General features: G+C 36.8%; 1 protein-coding gene across 2 annotated transcripts; it reads right to left on the reverse strand.

Annotated features, from left to right (window-relative positions):
* Nucleotides 1–20: 20 nt before the first annotated feature.
* Nucleotides 21–20,742, reverse strand: LOC132258236 (protein FAM107B). Of its 2 annotated transcripts, none has more exons than XM_059755446.1 (4): nucleotides 20,508–20,742; nucleotides 5,468–5,581; nucleotides 2,207–2,447; nucleotides 21–1,217 (listed from the first exon to the last, which is right to left on the reverse strand). In XM_059755446.1, the coding sequence occupies exons 2-4, from the start codon at nucleotides 5,481–5,483 to the stop codon at nucleotides 941–943; spliced, it is 534 nt and encodes a 177-aa protein (XP_059611429.1). In that variant the 5' UTR covers nucleotides 5,484–5,581; nucleotides 20,508–20,742; the 3' UTR covers nucleotides 21–940. The 2 variants fall into 2 exon arrangements, with proteins under 2 accessions (XP_059611429.1, XP_059611428.1); XM_059755445.1 differs by lacking the exon at nucleotides 20,508–20,742 and adding an exon at nucleotides 12,310–12,652.
* Between the last annotated feature and the right edge of the window lie 5,930 nt (nucleotides 20,743–26,672).

Below are 26,672 nucleotides of genomic sequence, written 5' to 3' on the forward strand. Positions count from 1 at the left end.
AGGGAAATGAAAAACTTCCATTGATTTCTCAATTTATAATTACATTAGTATATCCTGTTGTTACACAAAATACTCATGGTGTGTACATCATTCCAATAAACTAATTCACATGTCCTTCGATTTCGCAAGCTCCTCATTCATTATTTCTTTTTTCAAGTCCATTAAAGTTACATGCAATTTTTTGGGGTTTGAAGAGTGAATTGTAGTATATAATTGTGAAAAAATACTCTTCCCTCGCGAATCCAGTTGGATTTGCAAGTGGAACTTTGACATTTATTTGTCTACTAACAATTTTTTTTTCCCATTCTCTTGCACAGGTGAATACAAAAATATCTCTCTATTGATTTCTACAAATACTATAATTCTTCTCTCATTCTCTCTCCAGTTGCCATTCCGCACAAATAACTCGACTTATTTTTGAGGATTTTGTACTATTCTAGGAATAACCATGCAAGAACTCTTTTTTCCTATAGAATTTTTCTGAATATTACGCTTTGCAAGGAGGATTTTTTTTTGGTAGTAACATTATTATTTTCTGTTTGTTTCGGGGGACACTGTTGAAGTTATGATGCACTGCCTAAACTTAACTCCTCATCTGCTCAATGCTCAGGACACAATTACACTAAATTATGTTATAGTTTCAAGCGCAGTCACTCACATGGCGCCGTTGATCACTTACAAAAATAATATACTTGGTACATAATCGTAATTAGTATTTAAAGCATCTGTATACACAATACAAGTATTTTTATAACTTAAACGTTAAAATAAGTAAGATTTATATCGCAAAAGAAACGCACAATTAGAGATTCTGTCACTTAACTCGAAATGAAGATGTAATTTGATGGATACAAAATCTTTAAAAAATTGCAATTACAACCAGTGGGAAAGTTGATTATCTTTCCCGGTCTCAATCAGAGTCAAATTGTTCGTCTCCCCTTCACTTCCCATCGAAGCTGGTGGCTTTTAACTTTGCCCTTGCATTCACATATTCTGGATTAATGCGTCCTGTGTCCTCGTCTTCGGTCACGGAGGTGGCATTCTGAAGAGTCTCCAGCCGCTGAGCTCGCTGCATTATCACACGGCCCAGCTCACCGCCCAATCCCGTCGTCTCCTGCAGCTTGCTCTGCTGCTGCTGCACCGCCACGAACTGGCGCTCCTTCTGCTTGTCCAGCACTCGCTGCAGCTCCGACTTCTGGTTCAGCACGCTTCGTCCTCTGGAGACACGAACGAGAGATTGTTTAAGGAGTTGTTACGCTTTAACAGCATTGAACCGAACAACAAGACTTTACTACAGATTTACTAAGTCGTATGGGATTTAATTCCTTAAAAGAGCACCGAAACTTTCCTTAGGAAGTCAGGACACTACGTTGGTAAACTTATCGACAGTTATCGATACAAAACGCCGGACTTTTCTCTTTTTAAATACAATTTTAGGGGAAAAATAGGACGGATGTGGTCCAATATAGATTAATCAATCCTTAAATTGTCTACTTTAATTATTTTCTCCCCAAAATTGTGTTAAAACTTGGTTAAAATTTAAATATCGATAATTTTAAAGTAGTGTTATTGACGCTTAGTTGCTGAAATTTTAACAGCTTTATTCTGCTTTAGGGGCAAATCACAGGTCGATTTTTGAGGAATCTTAATGAACACATTCAAATGCTCAATTATTGATTGGGAAAAATCAAAGAATCAAAATTTGAATTAGAAAAATATCAGAAAAATTATGATTTTTTAGGTAAAATTGCAAAACAATCAAAAATTTGAATATTTTCGGGTCAAATACTTAATTACATCAAATCATATTAAAATATTTTCTTGATATTTCATTAAAATTTTAGTATTTTATTGTTTTCTCCACATATCGCCGCCAGAGGGCAGCAAAGTTGGCGTGAGGGCCGCCAAAATATCGCATTTCTCTAATATTTTTCTCTCTCTTCTGACACTTTTTCACACTTTATGACTTCCTAGCGTGATCCTGGCTAGGAGAGAAAGAGATTTCAATTAAGGGAAGTTTTTGTGCTCTTTTAAGGCATTAAAGCCCATTCTAGTGAGCCAATTCGTGCTCTAGATTAGTATACAAGTCATAGAAATACGACTTTGAAACACTGTTCTCAAATGTTGTTGCTCAAAAATCTTGTGCTCAGTTTAATGCTAGTAAATGTAGTTGAAATATAACACTAATTGAACGGCAAAGACTCACATTTTCTGATTGAAGAGCAATTCTCTGTGCAAATTCTGCCGATCCGTGGATTCTAAGCACGGATTCACGAGTTTCTTTGGCACGATGAGACCCTGGGAGTCTGTAATGACTCCGGATGGCGAATGAAGTGGCGGCATCATTTTCTCATAGAAAATCTCCTGCCCTTCACTACTGATATGTTCAGTGGAAGAAGCTGTTCGCTGCGAATACTGTTTATCCACCAAATATCTGGGAAGATTCTCTGCAAAGACATTTAAAGAAGAACAACGGCAAAGATGAGTATCGCGGTGAAAAGAACTTCATCTGCTGTGTGTGTCTCAAATGCTATGAACATTACTGGATTCAAACATCTTTATTGTGTCGCGCAAACACTGAGATTTTTCCATAATTTCCACAGTGGCATGAAATTGGGCAAAATTAAGTTAGAACACTCGTGAACACCATAATAGGGCAATTTTTCATAATTCTTTTTTCACAAGTGGAAACGCTCTATATGATTGAAAAGTTGGTCAGGCACTGCTGGAAATTGCGCAAGTGCTCAACTCAGGGTCTTCTCTTTTTCATGTCAGCGGGGAATCAATTAGGTCTAAAAATAAGTGATTTTCTTCAAATATTCAAAACTTATATGAATTTCTCAGGTGAACAAAATTCATTTCTCAAGGGTTTTTACTTTTGCTTTTGCTTCTTTTTTGAGAGAAGAGAATCAATGAGTTGTTTTCCCCGAAACTTGTGTGTATTAAATCATCATAATCTCATAAACAAGATATTTTCGGAGAAATGTACATGAATTTGTTGTTAGCGGTGGAGTTTTTACCATATAAAATTTTAATTGATGCTTTTAAAATGCTAATTTGAGCATACATTTTTCACCGCGAATGGGGATTAAAATAGGAATTTAATTATATTTTGATTTATGCTTGATTTTACAATAACAAGTTTGATTTTATTGCTAAATTAATTAATATTTGTGGGTAGGAAAGAAAGAATACTTTGACGAATTACTTTAATACAATCATTCCACTAATGAATTCAAATTGAAATACTTTGTAAGATCAACTCTGGAAAAAGATGATGAAGTATTTTAACAGAAGCGCCCAAGAGTTTCACTTTCCTTTGATATGCACATTTTTCACATCAAATCCGCAGTTATAGTAAAATATTGAATAGTGTGATGTAATTAACGTCTCACATCATTTTCTAATTACATCATGATGAATTATAAAGCATTTTCTAATAGCATCATTCATCACATTGAGAATATCTTCGTGAATTATTGCGGACAAAGAGACATTTAATAGCGCTTTACCAGAAAAAACTCAGATATGATGAATTTCGCTTCATGCGCTCGTAAACAAGTTGAGTAATGATTTTGGAGAAAAAGAAACAATTTTCTTAGCATTCAGCTAAGTTTATTAATTTATGTCCAGAGTAAAACATTCTTTGCGTACTCCAGAAAACGCCAACAAACGCTTCCATTGAAGAAGTTGATTTTCACAGAGAGAAAGAGTGGAAAATACAGGAAATTTAAGAAAGAAGTGTACATAATAAATATTTTGAAGTGTGTTTTTTTATTCCAAGCTGAGCGTCTGTGACACAGAATCAAAAGCATATTGTTTAACATTCCGTCTGAACGACGAAAAAGTAAATAATATTGAGCAAAGGCAAATGTAATGGTTGTTTGATATTAAACTGAAAAGTTATACCATGAAAATGCCATCAAGTAAGAATGTAATCTCTTTTTTTCCACTTAATTTACACGTTGCACCGCGAAATCCGCTCATCCGTGTTGTTTTATTCATTATGTAATTGCTTTCTTTAACACTATGCAATTAGCGTTTTGCAAATGTGTGAAAAATGTGCGCGCAAAGTCAGTGACAAAAATAAAAAGACGCGATCAACAGTGGGAAGGCGAGGAGCAAAAAATGCTCCAATTGATAGTTGCGTAAATGTGGTTCTATGAATACCGCGAATAAATACATAATTTGCTTTTCAATCTCTCCACAAAACCACACACGGAAAGCATTGGAGGTGTAAAGGTGAGCGTTCTGCATAGATTTCATCGGCATTGTCACCGTAATTGCACTGGGATTTTGTCCAATAATTCAATTAGCGTCTGCCACACAAGATGTGCAGGAAATGAAGGCAAAATTTTCACGCTTTGCCATTTGATCGGCATAATTTGAAAGAGTGGAGGAAAACTATTTTTAATTTGGCACCAATTTGGTTCGACAAAGCTCCTTTCCGTGTTTCTACACGATGTGAATGAAGATTATTACGATTAATAACGTTGAATATTGGAGCAATTCCCACTTAAACGAGGGATGTTAAAAGTGTGTTATATTAGTTTAAAATAATCTTTGCTTTTCTGAGTCTCACGTGGAAGGTTTAAAATGGAGATTGTGTAAGAATTTTCTCCGCTGCTGTTAAAAACTTCACCGAATGTGTTAAAAAATTCACTACTTGTGTTATTTTCTATTCTGGCTCACACGTATTAAACCATTTTTATCGCTTGAATGTGTTATTTAAACCGTGTTTCAGAGGTTGTTTGAATAAATGTGTCAAAAGCAGAGTGACAGATCAGAAGCTGCAGAATATCCATGAAAATCTTGCAAAGATGGATCAATTTTCGATTGTGGCTGCAATTTTCAAGCATGAACATGAAAGATATTTGCAATAAATTATTTTTATCACGCTTTTATTACTTATATTCCTGAATTTCAATAGTTTTGGACAAATTTCATCGTTTTTCTTCCATTCTTAACACTGTTTTAGCGGGAACAGCAAGAAATGTTTTTCCTTATTCATTTCGAATGTTAAACCTTTACATATTTGATGTTTAACATTCTTCAGTTTGAATGGGAATCGCTCCATAAATATAAAGCCATTACACATCATCAAACATCAATAAGATGATCATGTTTTGTTGTGAAATTGAGAGTTAAATTGGCGATAATCATGAAGTATAGTTTCATAAATCATAACGTAAAATATTTGCTATAATATTTTCAGCACAAAGCTTTGTGCATTTGAAACAATAGTTGGTAAAACTTTGAATTATGGTATTTGGCTTCTCTTGTGAACATATTTTTTGTTGAAAAGTTAGAGATTTTTCTTGATAACCTCGTGATTATCCATTGTCTTTGCACATTACAATTGGTAGTAGAGAGTGTTAAGCAATACCTCAAGTTCAGGTAATGCGAATTAAGTAGAAATGATGCCTGAAAGCTTCTTTGAATATTAGTTGAAATAGAAATAACTCACCTAAAGTGTGTAACATATAAATCTTCCCAAAGACGCTGTTCGTCTTTTCACCTCGTTCCAATCTCAAGTGATGCTTCTTTAAGGCCTTCGCTACAGTGCAAATTGCTCAGTCTCCTGAAAGTACAAGAGAGAAAGATGATTGGTGAAGTCAATGGTTTTATTGAAAACACTTTGTCGCAATTTAATTATAATTAATTTCACTTTCTAAGACTCTCGCATATGAAATTCGATTGCTGAAGGAACTGTTAAAACCGGAAAGAGACATTTGGCATGGGAAGATTGCACATGCGATGCGTTTTTTGTTGGTATATATTGAAGTTGGATGAGATGTGGAAAAAAAAGAGAAGACTTTGCAATGGAAATTTCTTGTGGATGAAAACTTAAGCAGCGTTAGATTGCCAACATGTGCAAAAGCCACATATTCACTTTTCATCTTATGCATTTTTTACACGCTTGCGCGTGTGTGTGTGTGAATGTTTTCAAACAAATGGTGGAAAGTCTATCAAATTGGAAAATTACAGTGCCGGAGAATCTGCCATTTCGAAAAAAGACCATCACTTTGAATCTCGATGCACACTTCTTGCGCGGAGATTTAATACTCGGCGCACATTTCTGAAATGTTTATATCTTTGGCCATTTTATTTTCATTTCCCATGCAATGAGGTGGAATATGTGAACGAACGCAAGTCAATATTGATGAAATTATGAAGGAATTCTCTATTATTTATAGAACATCGCCAGCAATTCAATGAGCAACACGTGAATTCAAATGCTGCAGGTCAGGTTTCGCTGAGAAGAAACCTTCGCCGCGGAGAATTTTTTCTCTGTTCTTTTCGACGGCAAGGGGGAGATAATACAGTCAGAAGTGGTGTATAGTTCAGTTGGAAGCATTATAGGAAGTAGAAGTGTTGGAAAACCCACATTATTCCCTCCCTGATTACTTCTTTTGCTGACAAATTGCCCCTTTTCTTCGGATTTCCTTCGAATCTTTTTCTAGGTTATGTAACGAATCAAGAACAGATTCTAGCACGACACTTCTTATGTTTAAGTCGAAGAAATCTCCAATCATTAGCAAAATTAGGTATTTGCATGCAATGAACATTGCTTTCTTTTATCCTTTGATGCAAAGAAACACTGAAAATCGTGCCATGATCGGACATAACCTCAAAAATTTGATTGTGAGCTAGAATTCAGGACTATTTTGGCGCTGAATCAGCAATTTTAAGACAATTAGTAAATCATAAGAGCTAATTTTATGATCTAGAAAGCTTTCAATCTGAGTTTTTGCAGATTTCTTTGTGATATTTTTGAGGTTATGGTCGAAAATGACGCCCAACAAGCGGTTTTAGTGGATTTTTATGGAAATATCGGATGGAAAGTTAAAAGATAATAATTAATTGCGTGTTCTGGAAGTGTTTGAAAGTATTGTACAGATTTAAGACATATTATCTCCCCCTTGTTTCGGGGTTAATCATCACTACAAAAATAATGTCTGCACAATTTCTGGCCTTTCTTCGGCAGTTTCCATTGGATTTGTAAAGTGGAGATAAAGCAGTTTTAGAGTCATCGCACTTGAAAAACACCGTCCATAGCGAGGATATCGGAAATTGTGATGTCTTAATGCTACAAAAATGCCCATCTGGTGGTTTTTGCTGAAACTGCTCGATGGTTATATAAAAATTATTCGGAATTTTCCTTTATTGTCTCACCACATGAGTCAATTTCGTCTCTAATATCGTCTTATTGCGTGTATAGGAAGAATATGAAGGAGTGCGGTATTTTTGGCAAATGCGCAAAAACTTATGCTTAATAATAGATTATCACGAGTGGAAAATCTAATTGCCAGCCTTTGTGGAGGCACTCGAAATCTTTTGCTGTATTTCCGAGTGACGGATGTTTGTGTGTGTTGTGGAAAATGTTATGGTGTGAAATTACGCAGAGAGGAAAGCTTGATGGGCAAAAATTCAAAGATCCAAATCACAAAAGCGCCTCGAATGAGCAAGAAAATTACACCCAAATAACTATAAATGTTTATGCCTCAATTATGATCACGTACGAATGGCGAATTTGTTTTTTTTATAAACTAATGATTTCCATGCTCATTGTTTCTCGTTCAATTTTACAGCCATTGAGGAAAATTTAAATACAATCATAAATTCACGCAACAATCGCTGGGTTGACACAGTGCCGGCGCGCGATTGCACAGAAAATCCACGTGCAACCTTCAGTGTTTATTGAACAGAAGCTCTTTTTCCCCTGCAAATGCGCGCTCTTCATTAGAATAAATGCTCACACAGCACAACGCACGCCACACAGATCAGGCTCCATCACATCCAGAGATACCTTGCAAACAGCAGGGCGATTGTGTGCTGGAATTATAGAATGAAGAATTAACTTGTGCGCTTCCCGCCTTTTTATGGGTCTCCGCGCGCATCAGCTGGACTTGTCAAGATGAGCAATTCAATTCCGCGATGTGCCAACAACACATCGACACCGCCACAATTCGCGGATTACATTTCAATCTAATGGAAAATTATGACCAACATATATTCCCCCGTTTCATTATGCAATACAAAAGGAGGCATTCAACAAGTGCCAAGATAGAACGGCGGATTAAAATGTGCAATTCATTCCTTCGCCAGCTGAGGATGTGCACTTCTTTGCAGGGGCGCAAAGAGAGTGTAAATCCAGACAAGATGCGCAATTGTCGCTCATAAATTATACTCTCTCACTTGGCTCATATGGAGAATGCGAGAAAAAAGCACAAGAGACATTTCACAACTTTTCCCATCACATCTAAGCTAGAGCCTAATGAGAAGAAAATGCGATAAGAAAATCATTTTCTCATCCAATTCACTGTGAATTTTCATACTTAATGCATTGCTAATATTAAGCCCAGATGATGTTTTACGAAATTCTTATATATTCCAGCTCGTAAAAAAACGACTGAATTTTTCCACACTCGTAACGATATTGTAACAGTTTGATTGTAAAATTGTGTTCAAAAGTAAATACACCCAACTTTTCAAACCGATGATGATCTAATGAAATAGATATTTTCTATCTATCAATTTACTATCTTGCGATATGTTATCTCTTATTTGTATAATGATTAAATAAAGCATTTTTTTCATACATTCTGATCTTGATATGATGAAATATTGGTTTCATTATTATTAGAGATATACAAAGGGAAGATAATACAGCCAGAAGTGGTGTACAGCTTAGCAGAAGTCTTAGGAAGTGGAAGGGTTCAGAAACCTTACAATATTCCTTCCCTGAGTGTTTCTTTTACCGCCAATTTGTCCTGATTCTTTGGATTCATTTTGACAATAATAATCCTTTTTATAGGTTATGTAACGAATCTAGAACAAATTTAGTGAATAATTCGCATCCTTGTAAGTCAATTCTTAGGCTAAAGTCACAGTGATTCTTAGTCATTGGCAGAATTAAGAATTTTCATGTAATAAACATTGATATTCTGACTCTTTAATGCCAAGAAACTCTGCAAATTGTGTTAAGGTCGAACATAACCTCAAAAAGAATCATTTAGACTTGGAAAATAGTTATTTAGACAACTATCTGTGCGATATTGACTTTAAATCAGCATTTTTAGGTTCATTGACAGATCTTAACAGATGATTTTGTGATCTAGAAAGCATCCAAGCGGAGTATTTTGAAGATTTCTCAGTGATATTTTGAGGTTATGTTCAGAAAAGATACCAGAAAATACGATTGTAAGTGAAATTTTTGCAGAATTTATGTGAAAACTGTCTAAAAACTTCAAGTGCTGAGAAGTATTCAGAAGATGTTGTACGGATTTCAGGCATATTATCTTCCCCTTGGAGTGTATGCTTAAATTCTCCATCGAATTCTCCTTTCGATTAATGATATCAATCACTTTCTAAATAAATGTACACCGTCACTACTTTTATTTCACTAATCTAAATATGCAAATGCAATTCAAGTCAGGGAGGCAAATGAGCTTCACCATTTCCATCGGCTCTGATATGCTTCCATTCTGTGACCAAAAATGCCAATGCAATCGCTCTTGAAGCGAAGGTGGAAGAGAAAGCAATTTACTTGCAATATAAGGCACATTGTGGAAATCTACAACATGAAAGTTGCCTCCTATCCGTGCAGTAAGAATGATGTCGTTCAATCCTTGTTCAATTTAAATGTCCAATATAGACACACGATGAGCGTTATTTCGAAGTAATCTATAAACTAAATGATGTTGAGGTTCATCGAACGTTTGGTGAAAACGTAAATATTTAAGTAACGATGATAAACAAATGAAATGTAATTCACATTGTGAAGAATTCTATGTGTGAAATGGCCAATTGTCCGACGACAGAGAGAGGGAGGGAGAAAGTGTTTGCTAGAAATGGGGAGGAATCTATGTAATTTGGTGATGGCCCTAATATAGGGTCAGGAGATCCCCTGGGAATCTCAAATGACTTAATGACGACCACTTTAAAATAATCAAAAGCCCTCCATTCCACATTGTAATTCTCATGGCGACTAATGGAGAGAGAGAGAGAGTTCCATCGCAATCCAGAAATGCGCCTCATTTTTCATATATGGATTACAATTATGCGATCCGGCAGTGGAATTAATTTATGTGCGCCCCTTCTGAAGTCAACCGGATGCAGCACTTGTAGCATTTTCCAATTTCTTCCTATAATTTTCCCCGCACTAAATGAAATTTTATCGGATGCAACATCTCACAATTCAATTTTGTCATCACATCATCCATCAGGCTCTGCTCCTGATTTCCAGGACTATCGCAACAGCTCTATATCGTCATCTATCTATGTGAATCCAATCACTTAAGCCACGCTTGAGAAAATTCCACATTTCCACAAACTGCACGAAGACGAACAAATCGAGAGGAAAATGTAATTTGGCTTGATCACATTTTCCATAGATTACATTTTAGCACCCGAAAACGTCGTTACACAACAACCGGAAATTTATAATTTGCCACTATTATGAATTTTTAATTTGACTCGCTGACGACAAAAAAAACGCGGCTCTCAACCTGGCACATATTACGTCTATTCCGAAGTGAGTTTCGGAAAAGAATGGCTCAAAATCCGTCACTTTCCACCGCGAGATTTTGTACATAGTGCAATTGTTGAATTGTCTGGCGATTGTTCGTCTCCATTTCGGTGTCTCGTCAAGAAATCCACTTCCCCCAATGCAAATCACACTGATTTGCATACGACTTTCAATGTTGAGATATTCTTAATCGCCAGCGAGATGAGGTTTATTATGTAAAGAGAAAAATTTATTTACCGGAGAAATAACGCATTATAAGTTTCGATAATTACGTTACTTTGGTATGTAACGCATTTGCAATGCGAGAAATCACAAGAATACTTCAGATGATGATATAATAACAATTTCTTTTTGCCAATTCAGAGGAGAAAATCTCATCTTATTTGCCTGCTTCAGACGGCTTTGGCAACTGTTAAATTAAACTCTGGTGGAGGTTAATTCCCTTTCGCAATGCACAGACAGAAACACAGACAAGAGTTTTCTGTTAATTGTCTAAGGACAAAGGCACTGAAGACTTGAGAATGTGCTGATCTATGAAAAACACCCGCATTCTTTCAAATGCTATCAATGGGATCAATAAATCGGAAGCGATAAAGTATATTTGCTTATAAATTCCATCATGATTGAAAGGGTTGAAGCGATTCTTTTGTGCGTCGAACGACACTTCCTTTAATGGTAAAGTTAGACTTATCTTTCGTCAGACGCACAAAGAGCCATGGAGAGACCTGACCTACCCCTATAATTTCACATAATCATTGCCTTGTTATCATTGCGGATAATTTTCCACTCGAATTTTTTTTTGAGCAATTTTTCCCACTCTATCCAATGCAAATCTTAAGCATTATCATGGGATTTCCTCTAAAAGCCACACACACTAGACATTTCTGCTGATCATAACAATAAATAGCGAAGAAAAGTGAATAATCAGGTATATATTCCGGAGGGAGAGAGTGAAATAAATGGCCGTACAGAGTGTAATACAAAATAAATTATTAACCTAATTATACATTGTTGTTTTGTGTACAAGGCAAACCTTATTGCACTTCATATACTGTGTGTTTTGTATTGACGATTGAGTGTTTTGAGCTTGCGATAATATGAGAAGGATGTATACAATTAAATGCAATCTGATGCACATGTTGGATTGAGGGAAAAATGTTGATCTTTTTTCACTTTCCGATTTCGTCAACTATGAAATTTTCTCGCGCGAGTGTTAGAGAATATCACGTGAAGTGGCAAAAGAAAAGTAACATATAGTAATCGGCTTTTGAATTGCTTTCTGCAGTGTTAAGAGTACAATATAAAATGCTCTTTTTGCCCTAAGATTAAGAGTATAAGTATCATGAATATATAGTTTGTGTTTCTGTCTCGAGAAAACCTGTCGCCTTTGTGCTAGACAACTCTAGACACAGAAAAAAGTACAAATACCTCACGATATATAAGACGCCACGGGCGATAAGATACGAATAAATCTCTAAATACACACGAGATAAACTCAACTCTCCGCCTTCTAATCAATTTACCAAAGAAATTTCCACGAAATGTGTGAAAAGTTCCAATGTAAAAGTCTTGGGCAATAAATGGAGTGAGAGGCAAAGGCAGGGAATTTGATCTTTTTGCTGCTGCACTAATGATTTCACGAGGAAAACTTTGTATGCGGCATTATATGCAGTGGAGAGTGCGAAAATTTCACTGTAAAAGTGAATAAAAATCCGTAGTGATAAAAAGAAACAAGGAAGACAAGAAGGTCTATCGCTATTTTCACTTTTATCACTCACCTCATGAGCCCGTAAAAGTTGTAGAATCTGTTCTATGGGTGTAATTCGCGGCGTGAGTAAATATTTGAGGAGTTATTTGTCCCTGAAAGAATGCGCAACAATCGGATTGGCGCACAAGTGGCTGCTGGAGAGGAGTATTTGAGAAGAGCCACCACACTGTGAGATGATAAATAAATTCCAAGAGGCGATTGTGAGCTCTTCAGCTGGCTACTCAAGTGCTGCTGTGACACTGTTTAGAACATTTATCAAGATGAATAAACAACACTGATGAAATTCACTCCACTGAATGCTCCACTGCGGAGACACGAGCTAAGACAACCATCCGACACGAAATTGCGTTCAGCACTGTCGCGAGCGTGGCTTCGAAGTGGCTCCGAAGCCGACGAAACTTCACTTGCTTCGCGGACAAGAGAATTCTCCTCTCGCGAGTCTCGCGCGTCTCACAGTGGGGCGACGGATTGGGATGTTGTGGAAGCGCTGGTTTATTCTTCTTATCACAATTTCCAGCAGAAGAATGCCACGTATTGTTCTACAATCCTCATTCTCGTTCCTGTTTAGGTTCAGAGGTGTTCGGCAGGAATAAGTACAGTTGAGCGCACAATGGCTAAGAAGATGCGCACACGAGATTTCTCTGTATCAAACTACATATAATTGTAGCTGATGAATAAAGCAGAACAACGCTGTTAGGGGAGAAGGAGGGTCAATTTGGACATTAGCATAGATATTATCAAGGATATTATGGAATGACTTGGGAAGATATTTCAGAAATGAGCCAAATTATTCGTCAAGGGGTAGAAACTATTAGGAAGTGGCAATATAGGGGTAAGTGGGGCAGCTTCAGATTCAAAATGCTGTTCCAACTTTAGGATTTTTTCTTGAAAAATCGGCTGAATATATTGAAATGATCACAACGCTCAAATAAACTCTCGTCTATTGAGCTTCAGAAAATGCCTTTCATTGGGCATTAAAACTGATCCTTTTTCCTCTAAAGGAGAATGAAAATAATATTGTAATTTATCTGAAACTGCCCCACACGGGGATGTTTCGGATTGCTCTGGGGCAGTTTCAGATTTTCACTTATATTTACCATAAATTCCATTGTGGAATTGTCGAATCGCGGACAAATGATCACTTTGGTTTCTAATCTACACACTGAAACTGTTTGATTCCCTAAAAATCGCCTTTAAAGTAATATTTTCGCGACTTTTCTGGACCCTTGCACGCACTGTCAAAATATCTGAGCGAAAAGCAAGTTGCCCGTCATTTTTCCTGTATCGCAACGCCACCATGCGTGAGTGGTGGCAACTTCAGTGCCACCACAAATCAAATCAGTGCAAATCAGTGATTTTCGCGTGTATTTTCTCACTTTTCCACTAAGAAGTCGTTTAACGTGATGAAGCAATGCAGCACAGAACGGCACTTTGTGAAAAATCTTCAATATTTGCCACAAGAATATTTCGACCGTGATGTTGCGTCAGACTGTCAGAGCGCGCTGTTGTCAGTCCGTGGCGATCCGAAACTGCCCCGTGTGCAGTGTTTGTGCATTTTCCACCACCCACTGAAAAGGCCGTGCCAAGGAGGAAAAGTTCGGGCACATTTAGAATCTCTACTTAACTCTCAATAACCTTTGATTGTGTTTCACGCGAATTGTGGCTTTTTTAATGGAGAAAACACGCAATCAATTCGGCAGCAAAATTCTAGTTTGTGAGTGATTTTCAATTTTCACTTATTTTATCTAAACAGTTAAGGCAATCCTGTGCAAATTTTCGTCAATTGTAGTCCTTAAGGACTACAAACATTGTGTGAAGACCAGGAATTTATTCATGTGAAAATCTCTGAGAAAATTAAGAAATCTGAAACTGCCCCAATCTGAAGCTGCCCCATTTACCCCTATATAGAATGTTTTTAGGTTATGTGATTGATTTTAACAGATTTTGGTGATAAAATAACACTCAAAATCATCTAATTTGTGTTTAAACTGTGGATTTTTCTCTTTTCTCGACATAATTGAGCTTTTGCGTTTGAAAAAACTCCAGATTAGTTAGGAAACAGCTTTAAAGTCAACCATAACCTTAAAAATATCTAAAAGAATTCTCTTTGCTTAGTTATTTTGGCATATTTACTTATTTTCAAGCTTGAAGTATTTTATAAGTCGGATTCAACACATCACAATGACTAAACCAGAAAATCAAGACGGAAATTATTATACTAAATTACTATTATAAATTATAATACTTGCAAGAATTGAAGAAAAGAATTATTTTTGCTAAAATGTCTGTGCTAAGTTACAGAAACCAATGAAGATCCTTAAGTTTCTTCTCCATTGACCATGAAATAATATCCTTCAGTAATTTAAAGGCTTTCTTTATCATTTCTTTTGGATTTTACTCTAAGAATTACTTAAGAATTGCAGTCCAAATGCGTTCTCCGAAATGACCCCACAGTGGGGCAGTTTTGTGCAAAATGTTGTGATATGAATAAATTCTTCTGTGGAAAACCTTTGCATAAAATGAATAGAATTTCTACTAGATGAAATGAAGAGAATTCCAAGGAAATGGTATCAAAACTTGCAGATTCTCATCTTCTCTGTACGAAATATGGCAGCGTTTGTTAGAAGCATTTCGCACATCACTGTAAATGTCTAATTCTTTCGGTTTACTGTGCTTTGCTAATTAAATATCAATTGAATCAATTGCGCATTTCGAGAGATTTTCTCCTGCTGCCACAATCTCAAAGTGCCCTTTTCGTACATTTGCACGAAGTGCTCACATTTTCCGAAGACACGCTAAATTGTGCAGATTTATGAGGTGAAAAAAAGATTTTAACACGGATTTGAGAACAAATGAGGTTACAATTAGTTCCTCGGTAGTCAAGACAACATGGGCACCTTTTACCGACTTCCAATTATAAGTTATACAAGCTGGTGATTACACTCCATCGAGCCCGACCATTTCTTTATCAAATTTGAAATGGTAATAAATGCTTACGGAGATTTAGCGCTATATGCAAAGTTTCCTGGCTGTCTTTCACCTTTTCGTTCTGCAATTGCTCCGTGACACCGAATTTCGCTATGCCTTTTATCGCTGTGTTATCTCAAGTAAACAGAGATATAAATTTGCAGTTGTATCCACACGGCAATAAAACTGGCCAGCGCAACGTTCGCGGTACAATCTGAGAAATGTGTCTCCAAAATCTTTGTGCGCCTGAGCGACGAGTGAAATCGCAAAGAGTGTTTCTCCAAATGCCTCAACACTGGCTTTTCCACCTGAGTCTCTTTTTCTTCCGAATTAAAATGAAACATTTAACTTCTGGTTTTTTCAAAACACACATTACACAGTATATGACCCTGTGCTGTAAATGCTGCGTGTGTGTCATAAAAGAAATGTAAAGACACACACCAATTTGTTACCGCACACAAATCTCAAATAAGTATCAATGCTCGTGAAACTGTCTGGACTGGAGTAATAATAAAAAGGTTAATAACACTCTCCGGTCACATTGGATCTCTTTTCTTCCTTGTTTTCATGCCAATTTTGAGAATTTGCGCTTTTGCGTGGAATCTCTTACAACACTTTCTTGGCCCTCGCCTTCCTTCTTTTTCCCTCCCCAATTCTGCCCAAATTGCCGCTGCGCCACAGTGTGGGTTTTGTGCACAAGAGGCGAATATTGTTTTTAAATTAATACATATTCACTTGCAAAGAGTGTATGTGATATAACAGAAATAAAATCGAACTTTCAGAACCGGTTCATGACTCTCTTCTGGGTTGCTGGTAATCTCCTTTGGGTCTCTCGCGTGGCTTTGAATTTGAGAGACGCGCGAAGACGGGAGAAGAAGCCATCAGGTTGTGTTGGAGGCGCACCAAAACGCACGCCGAGCTGCGGATTGTGCGGTGTTGCGAGAAGAGAGATGCCACAGAGAGTTTAGCATTTAGCGAATGTTCAGGCATTTATTGACCTCATCTGAAAAGGCATCCAACTTGGAGCTGGGCATGGAGAGATGGACAGTGAACTTGGCAGAGATTCACCTTCAGCATATCGCCAGGTGTTTGAGACTTTTATTGTGTTTGAAATTCCTCTTCGTCGCGATTATCTCCTCTCTCGCTCCACCCTAAGTCATCTTTAACTGTTTCCAAAGGTTCCCCAGTGAAATTCTCCTCTCCTTCTGTCCACGATTTGCCCATATCATGTGATCATTGTGTGGAATGCGAGGAGAAGACACACCGAAAAACTCAGATCCATCCTCATTCATCAGCAGAAATTCTGCCTAATCCCAAGTATTTATCAAGAGAATGCTAGGAATTCTTTTCTTGTCACAGACAATAAGAACAGTTCACAGAAACGTGGAATATTCCCAATGACATTTCAATGACGGTTCCCACAGATTTGTCCAACAAAAGTGAATTAACCCACATATTCCCGATTCTTTCTATTGTAAAGCGATGATTTCTCAAGGGGGAGATATCAATGGTTAGAAGTGGTGTACAGATAAATAGAAGTGCTTAACTATTTCCAATATTGTGTATTAAAAAGTTACTTTCAAAAGGACTTATTATAATACTGGAATGAAAAGAATTGTTCTTTTCATCTTTCTAGGTTATGTTATGAATTTAAGACACACTTTTCCACTAAATAACCTTTAAAATCACTCATTATGCCCCTAAGATATTATAATTTGTTATTTACTGTTACAATAAATAATAAAATCTGATGAAAATTACAATCTTTCACTGTTAAACTATGTTTATTACGCTAAAATTAATCATAACCTCTTAAATATTGTTTCATGGACTTTTTGATCAATTCTTTGCTCTAAAAGAGTAAATTTTCCCAGAGTTGCTTTTAAAACGTTCCGAATAAGTTTCTTTCAAGGATTCTTTTCGATAACTCAAGGTAATTTTTAGGTTATGTGCCAAAGTGCAATTTCAATTTTCAAAATATCCACTAGAAACTTCAAATATTTCTATAAAATACTGTTTCTCTGTAAGATTTTAAGGTTTACAAGTACAAATTGTGTCTTTTTTGGGATGAAGACTCTTAAATTTGAGGTTATGATACTTTAGATGTCTGAAATGCATGTTTCCATATTCATATGCATATTATTTCCCCCTTGTGATTATATTGTTTGGAATGTCGTAGAAGTATTTCTAATAAATCCCATTTTGAACTGAACCAGCACAAGTTAGTAGCGATTGTCATTTTATTTACAAGGTGTCCTTTTGCGTAGACAATGGCTAAAAATATGTTTTAATTACTTTGATTATTTATTGTCATTAATGCCACAATAAACTAATAAATCATTCACCAACGACACATTGAAATCTGTGCGGAGGAAATAACAGATCACATGAATTAGTTCTGTTTTTGCCTCTTTTATTGCTGGCTGGTGCTTTTGATTGGTATAAACAAAAATGAAAAACACCCACGACGACGAAATGCATCAAAATCACGTTCAAATGCAAAGTCGTGAGATCACTTTCCTCTCCCGTAGAATACAACTAACCACATTTGCATGTTGAAGAAATCATAGACAATTCTACGAGAAAGACGTGCTTTCTCATGATGACTTGAAAGCTACATTTCAAATTATCTCAAAATTCAATAAATTACAACATTTCTGCTTCCATGAAGCGCTTCGAGACTGTCTACATATGCATTAAATAATTTTCATGTGTGATTTTTATTCGGGGTGTAATTTTCCCAAAACAAATTACACCTAAAAATAAACTCTAATTTGTCTCTTCAGTGTGGATGAAGAAAGTGCACAATTTGGCCAATTTTATATGATTTTTGAAGATGATTCCGCCACTTGGGATTTAATCTTATGAGACACATTAAAGACGCACAGAAAAGTGAAAAGCGTCAATTTTAAGGAATCTTACACTCACATTTTGTACATTCGATGTGCATTTCTGTAATCACGCGCCACTCATATAAGAAGAATTGAGTGACGCGGAGAAAAAATGCCACATGAAATTGAACATAATATTGCCAGAGAGAAAGTGCCCCATTCTCTGCACTTGCCTCATTGGGCTCATTGTTCAACGCGGATTTCGCTTCGGAGGCACTTTGGCGACTCAAAGTTCACTTCCACTGTGATAATGAGAGCACTCCTTATCGCGCCAGCGATTGCGATCTGCGATGGCAGGAAACTTATTGACACATGAATCTAACAAGGTGATTCGAGTGTGGCCCCAAATGAGGTACACAGATTTCAGGTATGATTGGAGCGTTTCAAGGGGAAGATAATATGACTAAAATCTGTACAAATTGTATGAAAAATCCCTTCAGACTTCAGGGATTGTTTAAAATAAGATTGAAATTCACTGAAAACTAACTGAAATTCGACTGTCGGGTTGATAAAATTAATTTTCAGTCTGTTTTCTGGAGTTTCCACACAATATTTGATCATTTTCTGCTTTAATTTGCATTTTTCACACTCTTTTCTATTCCTTTTTTTATCTTTGACAAATCACATAACCTAGAAAATATATGTCAAAAATTAGAATTGCATAAGAAGCGATTCATTAATCATATAAAAAAAATCTCTAACACTCGTCTCTCTTCGACAAACTCTTTGAAGAACGTTTAAAAAGACGAAAATCAGTGATATAGTGCCAAATTTTAGTTTTATTATCATGAAAATCAACTGAAAACTCACTAAAATCTAACTGAAAACATTAAAATTCACGTTTACATGACTTTCTTCTGCTAAAATTGCACTTTTGCGTTGTTTTCATTAAGATTGAAGGTTCTTCAAAGATGTTAAGATATTGAAAAGTTGAGGTTATGCTTGACTTTAATATTGTTTCTTTATATTCCAACTTCCAAAATCACGATTTTCATTGAGTAAAAACACTAAATTCTGTTAAAAAGCGAAAATTCCTTCAGTTTAAGCAGGAGGATTTCTAGTTGAGGATGTTATTTAAGTTTAAATCAGTTACATAACCTAAAAAATGTCAAATTTAAGATTTGGTTTAAAATTAATTACTAAGAGTAAAATAATCAATAGAAAATCAATGTTGTTAGCCAAATATTGCACAAATTGAAGCACTTTTACTTCCTAAAACTTCTATTGATTTGTACACCATACTTCTGACCATATTATCTCCCCCTTGGTGCGTTTGTGATAAAATCGAAACTTCACACTTGTTAACATGTAGGAACAAGGGTTTTACACACTAGAATTAAGTAAACACAGAAGTAAGACAGGTGAAACAGTTCATCAGAAAGTCTCGATGGAATATTTCAGTCAAAGCATAAGATATTGCTCTTGTAATGTCCTTTATGTGTATTAAAATCACTTATAGTTATGGCATTTTTCACTGCGGCATTTCAATCATAAAGAGCTCGTCGTACATATTAAAATGTTCTTGAGGCAAAATGATTGGAAAACCTTTGTTTTGGTCTGCAAATCACACTTTCAAATAAGTGCCACATGAAAAGCAAATATGCTTCTCTAATATGAATTGCAGACGTGTGAATATTTCCGCCCAGATAAAATAAGGCATGCCATATTGCGTAAAGCACCCGCGAAAGCAATATTCATCTTTATATATGCATTGTAATTTATGCTGAAAATCAGCAGTGCAGCAAAATGTTGAGAAAAACTGCTCGTGATTTTGGAATTTGCTCAAGGTTCTCTCACTATTTCAAGTTCTAGACACGACCTTCGCCTTGTCTGAGCCATTCCGTGAGCATGGAGGAGCATCGAGACACTCGCGGATGCTGGCGCTGCTGCATTCCTCAAGAGAGTTTCGGAGAGCAGCTCTGGAGGTCATTTGTCGACACAAGTGAGGTTGATAACCAGAGAATGGGGCTGTATTGCCTAATCTCCTCCGTGGCCTTATCGCGGAAATGTCGTTACGCGCCCTTCCGCGGCCTCAGCAAGGGATGCTATTTCTGGGTTTTTACGCGCGACACGCTATTTCTGGCCACACAATTGTACAATGTGGCTGACGCAGTTTCAATGCCTTCGACCTTGACAGCTCGCAAGGGTTGCTCGTGACGTCACTGAGTCGCGACAAAGGACTGAAACACTCCTCAAGGATATCTCTGGGAATTTTCACCGCGACCACGGGCGTCAAGGTGTTGCTTTCTTGACTGTTTCGGGTGCATTTTGATTGATTGTCGGGTGGGAAATCAATAAGAACGATCTTGGAATTGTGGAAGAGGAATATAAATATGGGGGAAAAACTCACCTTATTCCCTCTTCCCTATTCCGATCCTTTCGCACTCACTCGCGCTTTCACAGAATCGCATACAGCCTTGTATGACTTTGCTAAGTAGTTTTATATCACACTTTTCTGATGTTTCTGAGCAATTTCAATTGATTTATCACAATTCCCATTGGTTTCTTGTGTATATGTTCACCCAAAATAAAAACACACACTGAAAGTGGGGGTCAGACGTCACACTCTGGTGGCGAGAATATATTCACCTCTGTGTGGATTTTAGGGTTGACAATCGTTATATTTTCGGAAAAGTTCAGCAGAATGAGCTGAATATTGTGCGGAGAACACGAAAATAAATTTTATTGTTTTTTTCAAAATAAGTTTTGAGCGCCAGAGTGAAGAATTTTGGTCGTTTGCCAGTACAAAAATACGGAGTTTTTATGTAGAAATTAAAGTAACAGTCTTTGGTTTACTGCTCATTAGAATATATATGATTAATTATGATTATTGTGAACTGTACGCCAGAGATGAAGCATAATGCAACTTCAATAAGCAGGTTTTCATGAAATTTTGGAGCCTGAAGTGGGATTGGTTTAGTGGTGAATATTTGCCGTCCGAACAGGTGTTTCGTTAAGTTACATATCGCGTGGTTTGTGTACAATCTTTGTCAAGGGAAGTGTACGTGCTTTCGTTCAGCTGAAAGCAACAACTGCCAGAGGGAGCTGCTGTAGTGCAGAGGATTGACGAAGTGGGTTTTGAGCGGGAGATTCAAAACAGTGCCACGGATTTGTGTGTGTCTGACTTCCAGGCAAAACAGTTAAGTTGAGTTTCAGAATAGGCACACGGAGTGTCCAAAAGCAGCGACTCACCTCATCATTATTCAATGGGTTGCCAATGAAGACATGAATTTTCCCCAAGCATATATTGAGTCGCACGGCAATTTCTGCACCTAAAGCAGAGAAACTCTCAATTGACATCGTCATCCCATTATTGAATGGCACACCGATAAATTTTCCGCGCAGTAGTCATGCGGCAAAAAGTGCATCATCCATTCGAATGTGGCCTGTCTTCAGTTCCACAATCCGTGGCTAAAAACTAATTGGCTTCACTCGCTGGACTACCGGCACTTGCGCTGCTGCTCCTCTCATTGTGCGGGAAGATGATGTCTCTCTTTCTCCCGGTAGCTCCGGAGGACGCGCGCCGCAGGGGCGCAGGAGGCATTTTCCATGAATGCTCAATGTACACCGTTTTACCTGCTAAATGTCAATTAGTGGTTATTTATTAGTATTATAATGCACGAAGGCGGCCAAAGCACGAGCTTTCAGCCTCTTCGGGGGCTCGCAGCGACCAATACAGGGCCGGCGTGCCCCAACACAGCCACACAGGCCCACAGAGATGAGGCGCAGCATGAGGAAGTGCCGGGGATTCGGCCTGGCTGGGCAGCTCCGCGAAGGGGAGCTCCTCGATGGCGCAATACGGAATCGCAGAGATCCTTTATGGCTCACTCCGAGAGGCACTAATTGAGTAATAAAACTGACAGACGGTTAATTAAGAGGTTGCGGGGATGGTCTTCGTCTCGCACTGTGGCTCCCTGTTCGTCGTTCCCAACGCCTATAATGACCATGTGATTGTTTCGTCGCTCTCCTTCCATTTTCTCACTCTTTCACGTGTGCTGTCTTTGGACTCCTTGCGAAATTTGCCGAAAACACAGCCACATCGCGCTCAGGCAAATAAAACTATGAAATTTGAATTAGCATATATGTATGCCGAGATTGGGAATTATAACCCAGTCATGGTGCGGTGATTTGAAAGCGTACATAAGAAGCCATACTTACCTGCCAATTACTTCATCCATCTTCAGATGAATTTCAGCAATCAGGATGCTCGTTTTCCACACTCATTAGGCAGGAGAGTTGAAGAAACTCGCGGGCAACAAAGCAAGCTTAGAATTTTAATTGCAAACTTCTCTGTCGCAGCTTTATTGGGGATTTTTTTCCTCTTCAATTTGGGCAATGAAATTGTTTATATTGCTTGTCTAATGCGGAGAACAGGTTTTGCAAAAAAAACAGTAAAATACCAAAAACAAATACATTAAGTTCTGTTAATTTTTGACTTCATAAAAAGCTCACGTGCAAATGATGAAAAAAGTTAGAACCATTGTCTTAATCCTAATTGAATTTTTTTCTGTTAACTCTTTAGGGGTCAAGGGGGAGATAATACAGTCAGAAGTAGTGTACAGCTCAGAAGAAGTACTAAAGAAGTGAAACTGTTGAAAAATCTGACAATATTCCTATTCTGAGTGCTTATTTTGCTGAAAAATTATGCCAATTCTACGGATTTCCTTTGATTTTCACGTAAAATCGACCATAAAAATCTTTTTTCTAGGTTATGTAACGAATCACGGAAAGATTTAGTGAATAATTCGCATTCTTGCACATCAATTCTTATGTTCAAGTCAAAGAAATCGCTATTAAACAGCAATAAACAGGTTTTTCTTTAGCTGTGATGCCAAGAAACAGCGCATTTTGTCTTGAACTCAAACATAACCTGAAAAATAATTATTTAAACTTGAAAAATGTTCTTTTCGAAAACTTTTGTGGACCATTTTGACTCTTAATCAGCTGTTTTGAGTTCATTGGCAAATAATAATCAGATCATTTTGTGATCTAGAAAGCTTTAAAACAGAGTTTTTGAAGATTTCTTGGTGATATATTGAGGTTATGGTCAGAAAACATGTTCAAAAATGCGTTTTTAAGTCGATTCTTGCAAAAATATCGAAGGGAAACTTAAGTGATTTATTATAATTTGGGAATTCATGTGGAAACAGTTTATAAACTTCCAGTTCTAGAAGTGTCAGGCAAATTTGGAAGTGTTTAGAAGTAGATTGAAAGCATATTATCTCCCCCTCGTTTGGGGTATTTTCCCGAAAATTACTTCTGTGGATTTTAATACTGTGTTTCTTGCTTCTGAACATGGCACAAGATGAAACCTATTGAATTAAGATGCCGACAGAGTAATTTTGTGGCAATGTAAATTACTGCTATTGATTGAATTTCAAAGGCGATGGCGAATCAACATCTGCGCGATGAATTGTAAATAATTTCGAGATAAAATAATTGGCTACCAATTGTCGTTTTCCGGGGGGAAGTCATTTCTTGTGCCAACTACCGAGCGACTTAGCGTGAAAAATGGGAATCTCGAGATTGTGACACCACTTGTCTCAACTAATTTGATTTCCCCCTTTGGCAAATAATTCTATATTTATAAAATGCAGTAACTCAATTCTGTGAGATTCTATCGATTCTCACATTCACCGTGTTGGCGACAGTGTGAATGATTTATTTGTCTCTCCGCCAGCATCCATTCCTTCAGGTCCCCAAGACGGTGCAGATTATGGAACGTACAAGTAAATAATGGTGTATTATTGCAATTTGCACGGCGTTTCTCCTCTTCATCAGCAGCAGCAACTGGGAGACGCTCTTTAATGCATTCGCGCGATGCACATGAAGAATGCGCTGGTGTCGTCTCTAATCCAACAAACGGCGGCTCTCCCCCTCCCACTCTTGTTCGCGGGGGGATTGTGATTTACACAGAAATCGACACGTGGTCATAATAATGAAAATCATAAAGCGTTTTGTGGTTTAATTGCCTCCGCGAGTGTGTCTTCGGGGCGCAAATGCGAAATAATGCATTGTGCCACTGCATTCGTGCTAAATTAACAGCATTTTTATATGGCTGTTCCAATAACAGACCGTGTCTCAAAGTGCCAGGATCGTAAAATGCAAAATTAAATTAAGTTGTAGTGGTGAAAATAAAAGGAAATATTTCACACTACTCAAAAGGGGGCGCGCAATGCAAAATATATATTTTTACTCGTGCATCCAATTCATCCTCTCGCATCAAGAGTTTATTGCATTTCGACGGGTGAATTGAAAACTATGAAAAGTCAATTTATCATAGTTTTCGTCTTCATGTATTTTTGAAAAGCTCTTTATCTGTTCTTCCTGTAGAAAAATTTTGAGATTTCTATCTTATGAAGAAATAGTAAAAAATCTTATTTATCTAAAAAGCACAAATGGGAAAAAATTGCCATGTTTTACGAATTAAAAGTCGAATATTTATTGTTTACGCTGAACAATTTTTCCAAGAAAAATGTCTCAAAAATTGAAGAAAATTGAAAACGCATAAAACGCCGTTTCAGAAAATAATTATAAATTTTCAGAATTATTCTAAAATGGTTTTTAGACTTTTAATTAATAATTCTCATATCTTTTCATTTTTTTCACTTGAAAACCTTAACGAAAAGTTCAAAAAAGTGTAAAAATTTGATTTTTTCGAACTTATTTGGATACAATTGACTCTAAGATTATTAAAAATTGACTTTGGAAAGTTATATTTTCAGATTTTCTATTAATTTTGCCATATTTTACTCAAAAATTTCAATAAATACTAATGAAATCAACTAAAATATTTACAAAATAATAAATACAGAGCAATATTTGCATTTTAACGGACGATTTGAAGACGTTTTGATGTAAATTTGGCAAATTTCGCAGCGATATTGAAGCGTAATTTTGAACTTACTTTGCTGAAAAATTGCGTTTTTGACTTTTCATAGTTTTCGACTCACCCGTCGATTTGTGAGTGGCTAAATAGAATATTTGCGTACACTCCTTTTGGACACGCTCTTTCCACCCTTGGATTCCCTTTTTCGATGGCAATTACTCACGACAATAAAGTCTCCATCGCTGGGAATTGTTCCCGGGGAATTCATGTGGTATTTCCTTCTTCCATCATCCCTGTTATATATAAATTAATGACCCACGGTGAGGAGGAATTTCACGCACAAGAATGGGCATTAAGAGCAGAAGATCGTCCACTTACTCTTAGTTGGAAAGAGCTGAATATATAAAATTGCGTGCAGTAAGTCAAAGTCAATAAAAGTCAAAATGTGGAAAACGAAGTAATTTGTAACGAGATTACCAATTTGCAGTATAAATGTTGGGTGTTGATTTTTATTGCGCTAAACCACATATAAACATATTGCAGCGAAAATTACACCTCACACACTCCAAAATATCATCACCCAGATTGATAAGCCGCACTGGGTATTAATGAAGGAAAAGCATGACAATAAGTTCCTCAAATGCGATTTGGTAAACAATTCTTCCGAAATTCAATTCACTATTAAGTGGAAATTTATTAGAAAGCGATTCGTTGACTGTGAATTAATTTGCAATATTACACTTTTCACCTCTTCTAATAGTTCCCATTTTGGCTCTAAAACACTCTCTGATGCCAATACGAATTGTGACCTCTGAGTTCACACTATTTTCCACAGAATATATTCCACACTAGATTGAAGAACTCACATTTTGTGTATCATTTGATGAAATAAATATAATTTGTGCAAATTAATTGAAGGGTCGTTGCAAGATTGCGATTCATAACTTATAAGAATGTGGAGAAATTATTTTCCACGAAACAATAAACGTTACAAGACAAGTTTTTATATTTCAAAAATTCACATGAAAACCGGAAAAATATGCTGCAATTAAGTTTTTAGGTTGATTAGCACAGATTGATGGGATTTTCTTGGGTTTTTTGTACCTCAAATGTGGCTCAGAATAGCGCCAAATGTAGCTTTTTGATCCTCGAATTGAACACTTTGACTTTTCTGACGAAGAAACACAGTTTTCTGGACTCTTCAGACGTATTTCGCGCAATTTCTAACTGTTTGCTTACATTTTGTACGCGGGGAATGAGGTTATGTCAAAATTTCGCCACATACAAGAATTTTTCGTCGCTGCATAAGACAAGAAAACTATGTTTTCTTGTCTATTCTGATCAGCCAAAACCTTTAAATATTTAATCGACAACAGAACCATTTTCAGTGACAGAGAAATAGCATTTTGACAGCAGAAATCCGTCTTGAATTAAAAGCGTAAAATTGCAACTCAAATTCATAGCTTTTATGAATTGAAACACAAAACCTTTAACGTTGCAACGATCTATAATATTGTCTGTTTCCTTTAAGGCTGATTCTCTCCTCTATTTTCTAATCTGCACCCAAGTCTGTATCCGTTTATCCTGTCTAGACTGGATTCAACTCTGCCCTTCAGCGACATCGCCGAGCGCCAATTCATTGTGAAAAGCGGTGAAGCGCGAAACAATCGATAGACATCCTGTGGA

Source organism: Phlebotomus argentipes, unplaced genomic scaffold (assembly GCF_947086385.1).
Source record: "Phlebotomus argentipes unplaced genomic scaffold, Phlebotomus argentipes genome assembly scaffold_4, whole genome shotgun sequence".
Classification (NCBI taxonomy): domain Eukaryota; kingdom Metazoa; phylum Arthropoda; class Insecta; order Diptera; family Psychodidae; genus Phlebotomus; species Phlebotomus argentipes.

What these genes read in the sequence shown, in the direction of transcription:
- LOC132258236 (XM_059755446.1), bottom strand. An exon ending in TTGCTCTTCAATCAGAAAAT is followed by an intron (nt 1,218 to 2,206) that starts GTGAGTCTTTGC and finishes TCGTGTCTCCAG; the next exon opens with AGGACGAAGCGTGCTGAACC.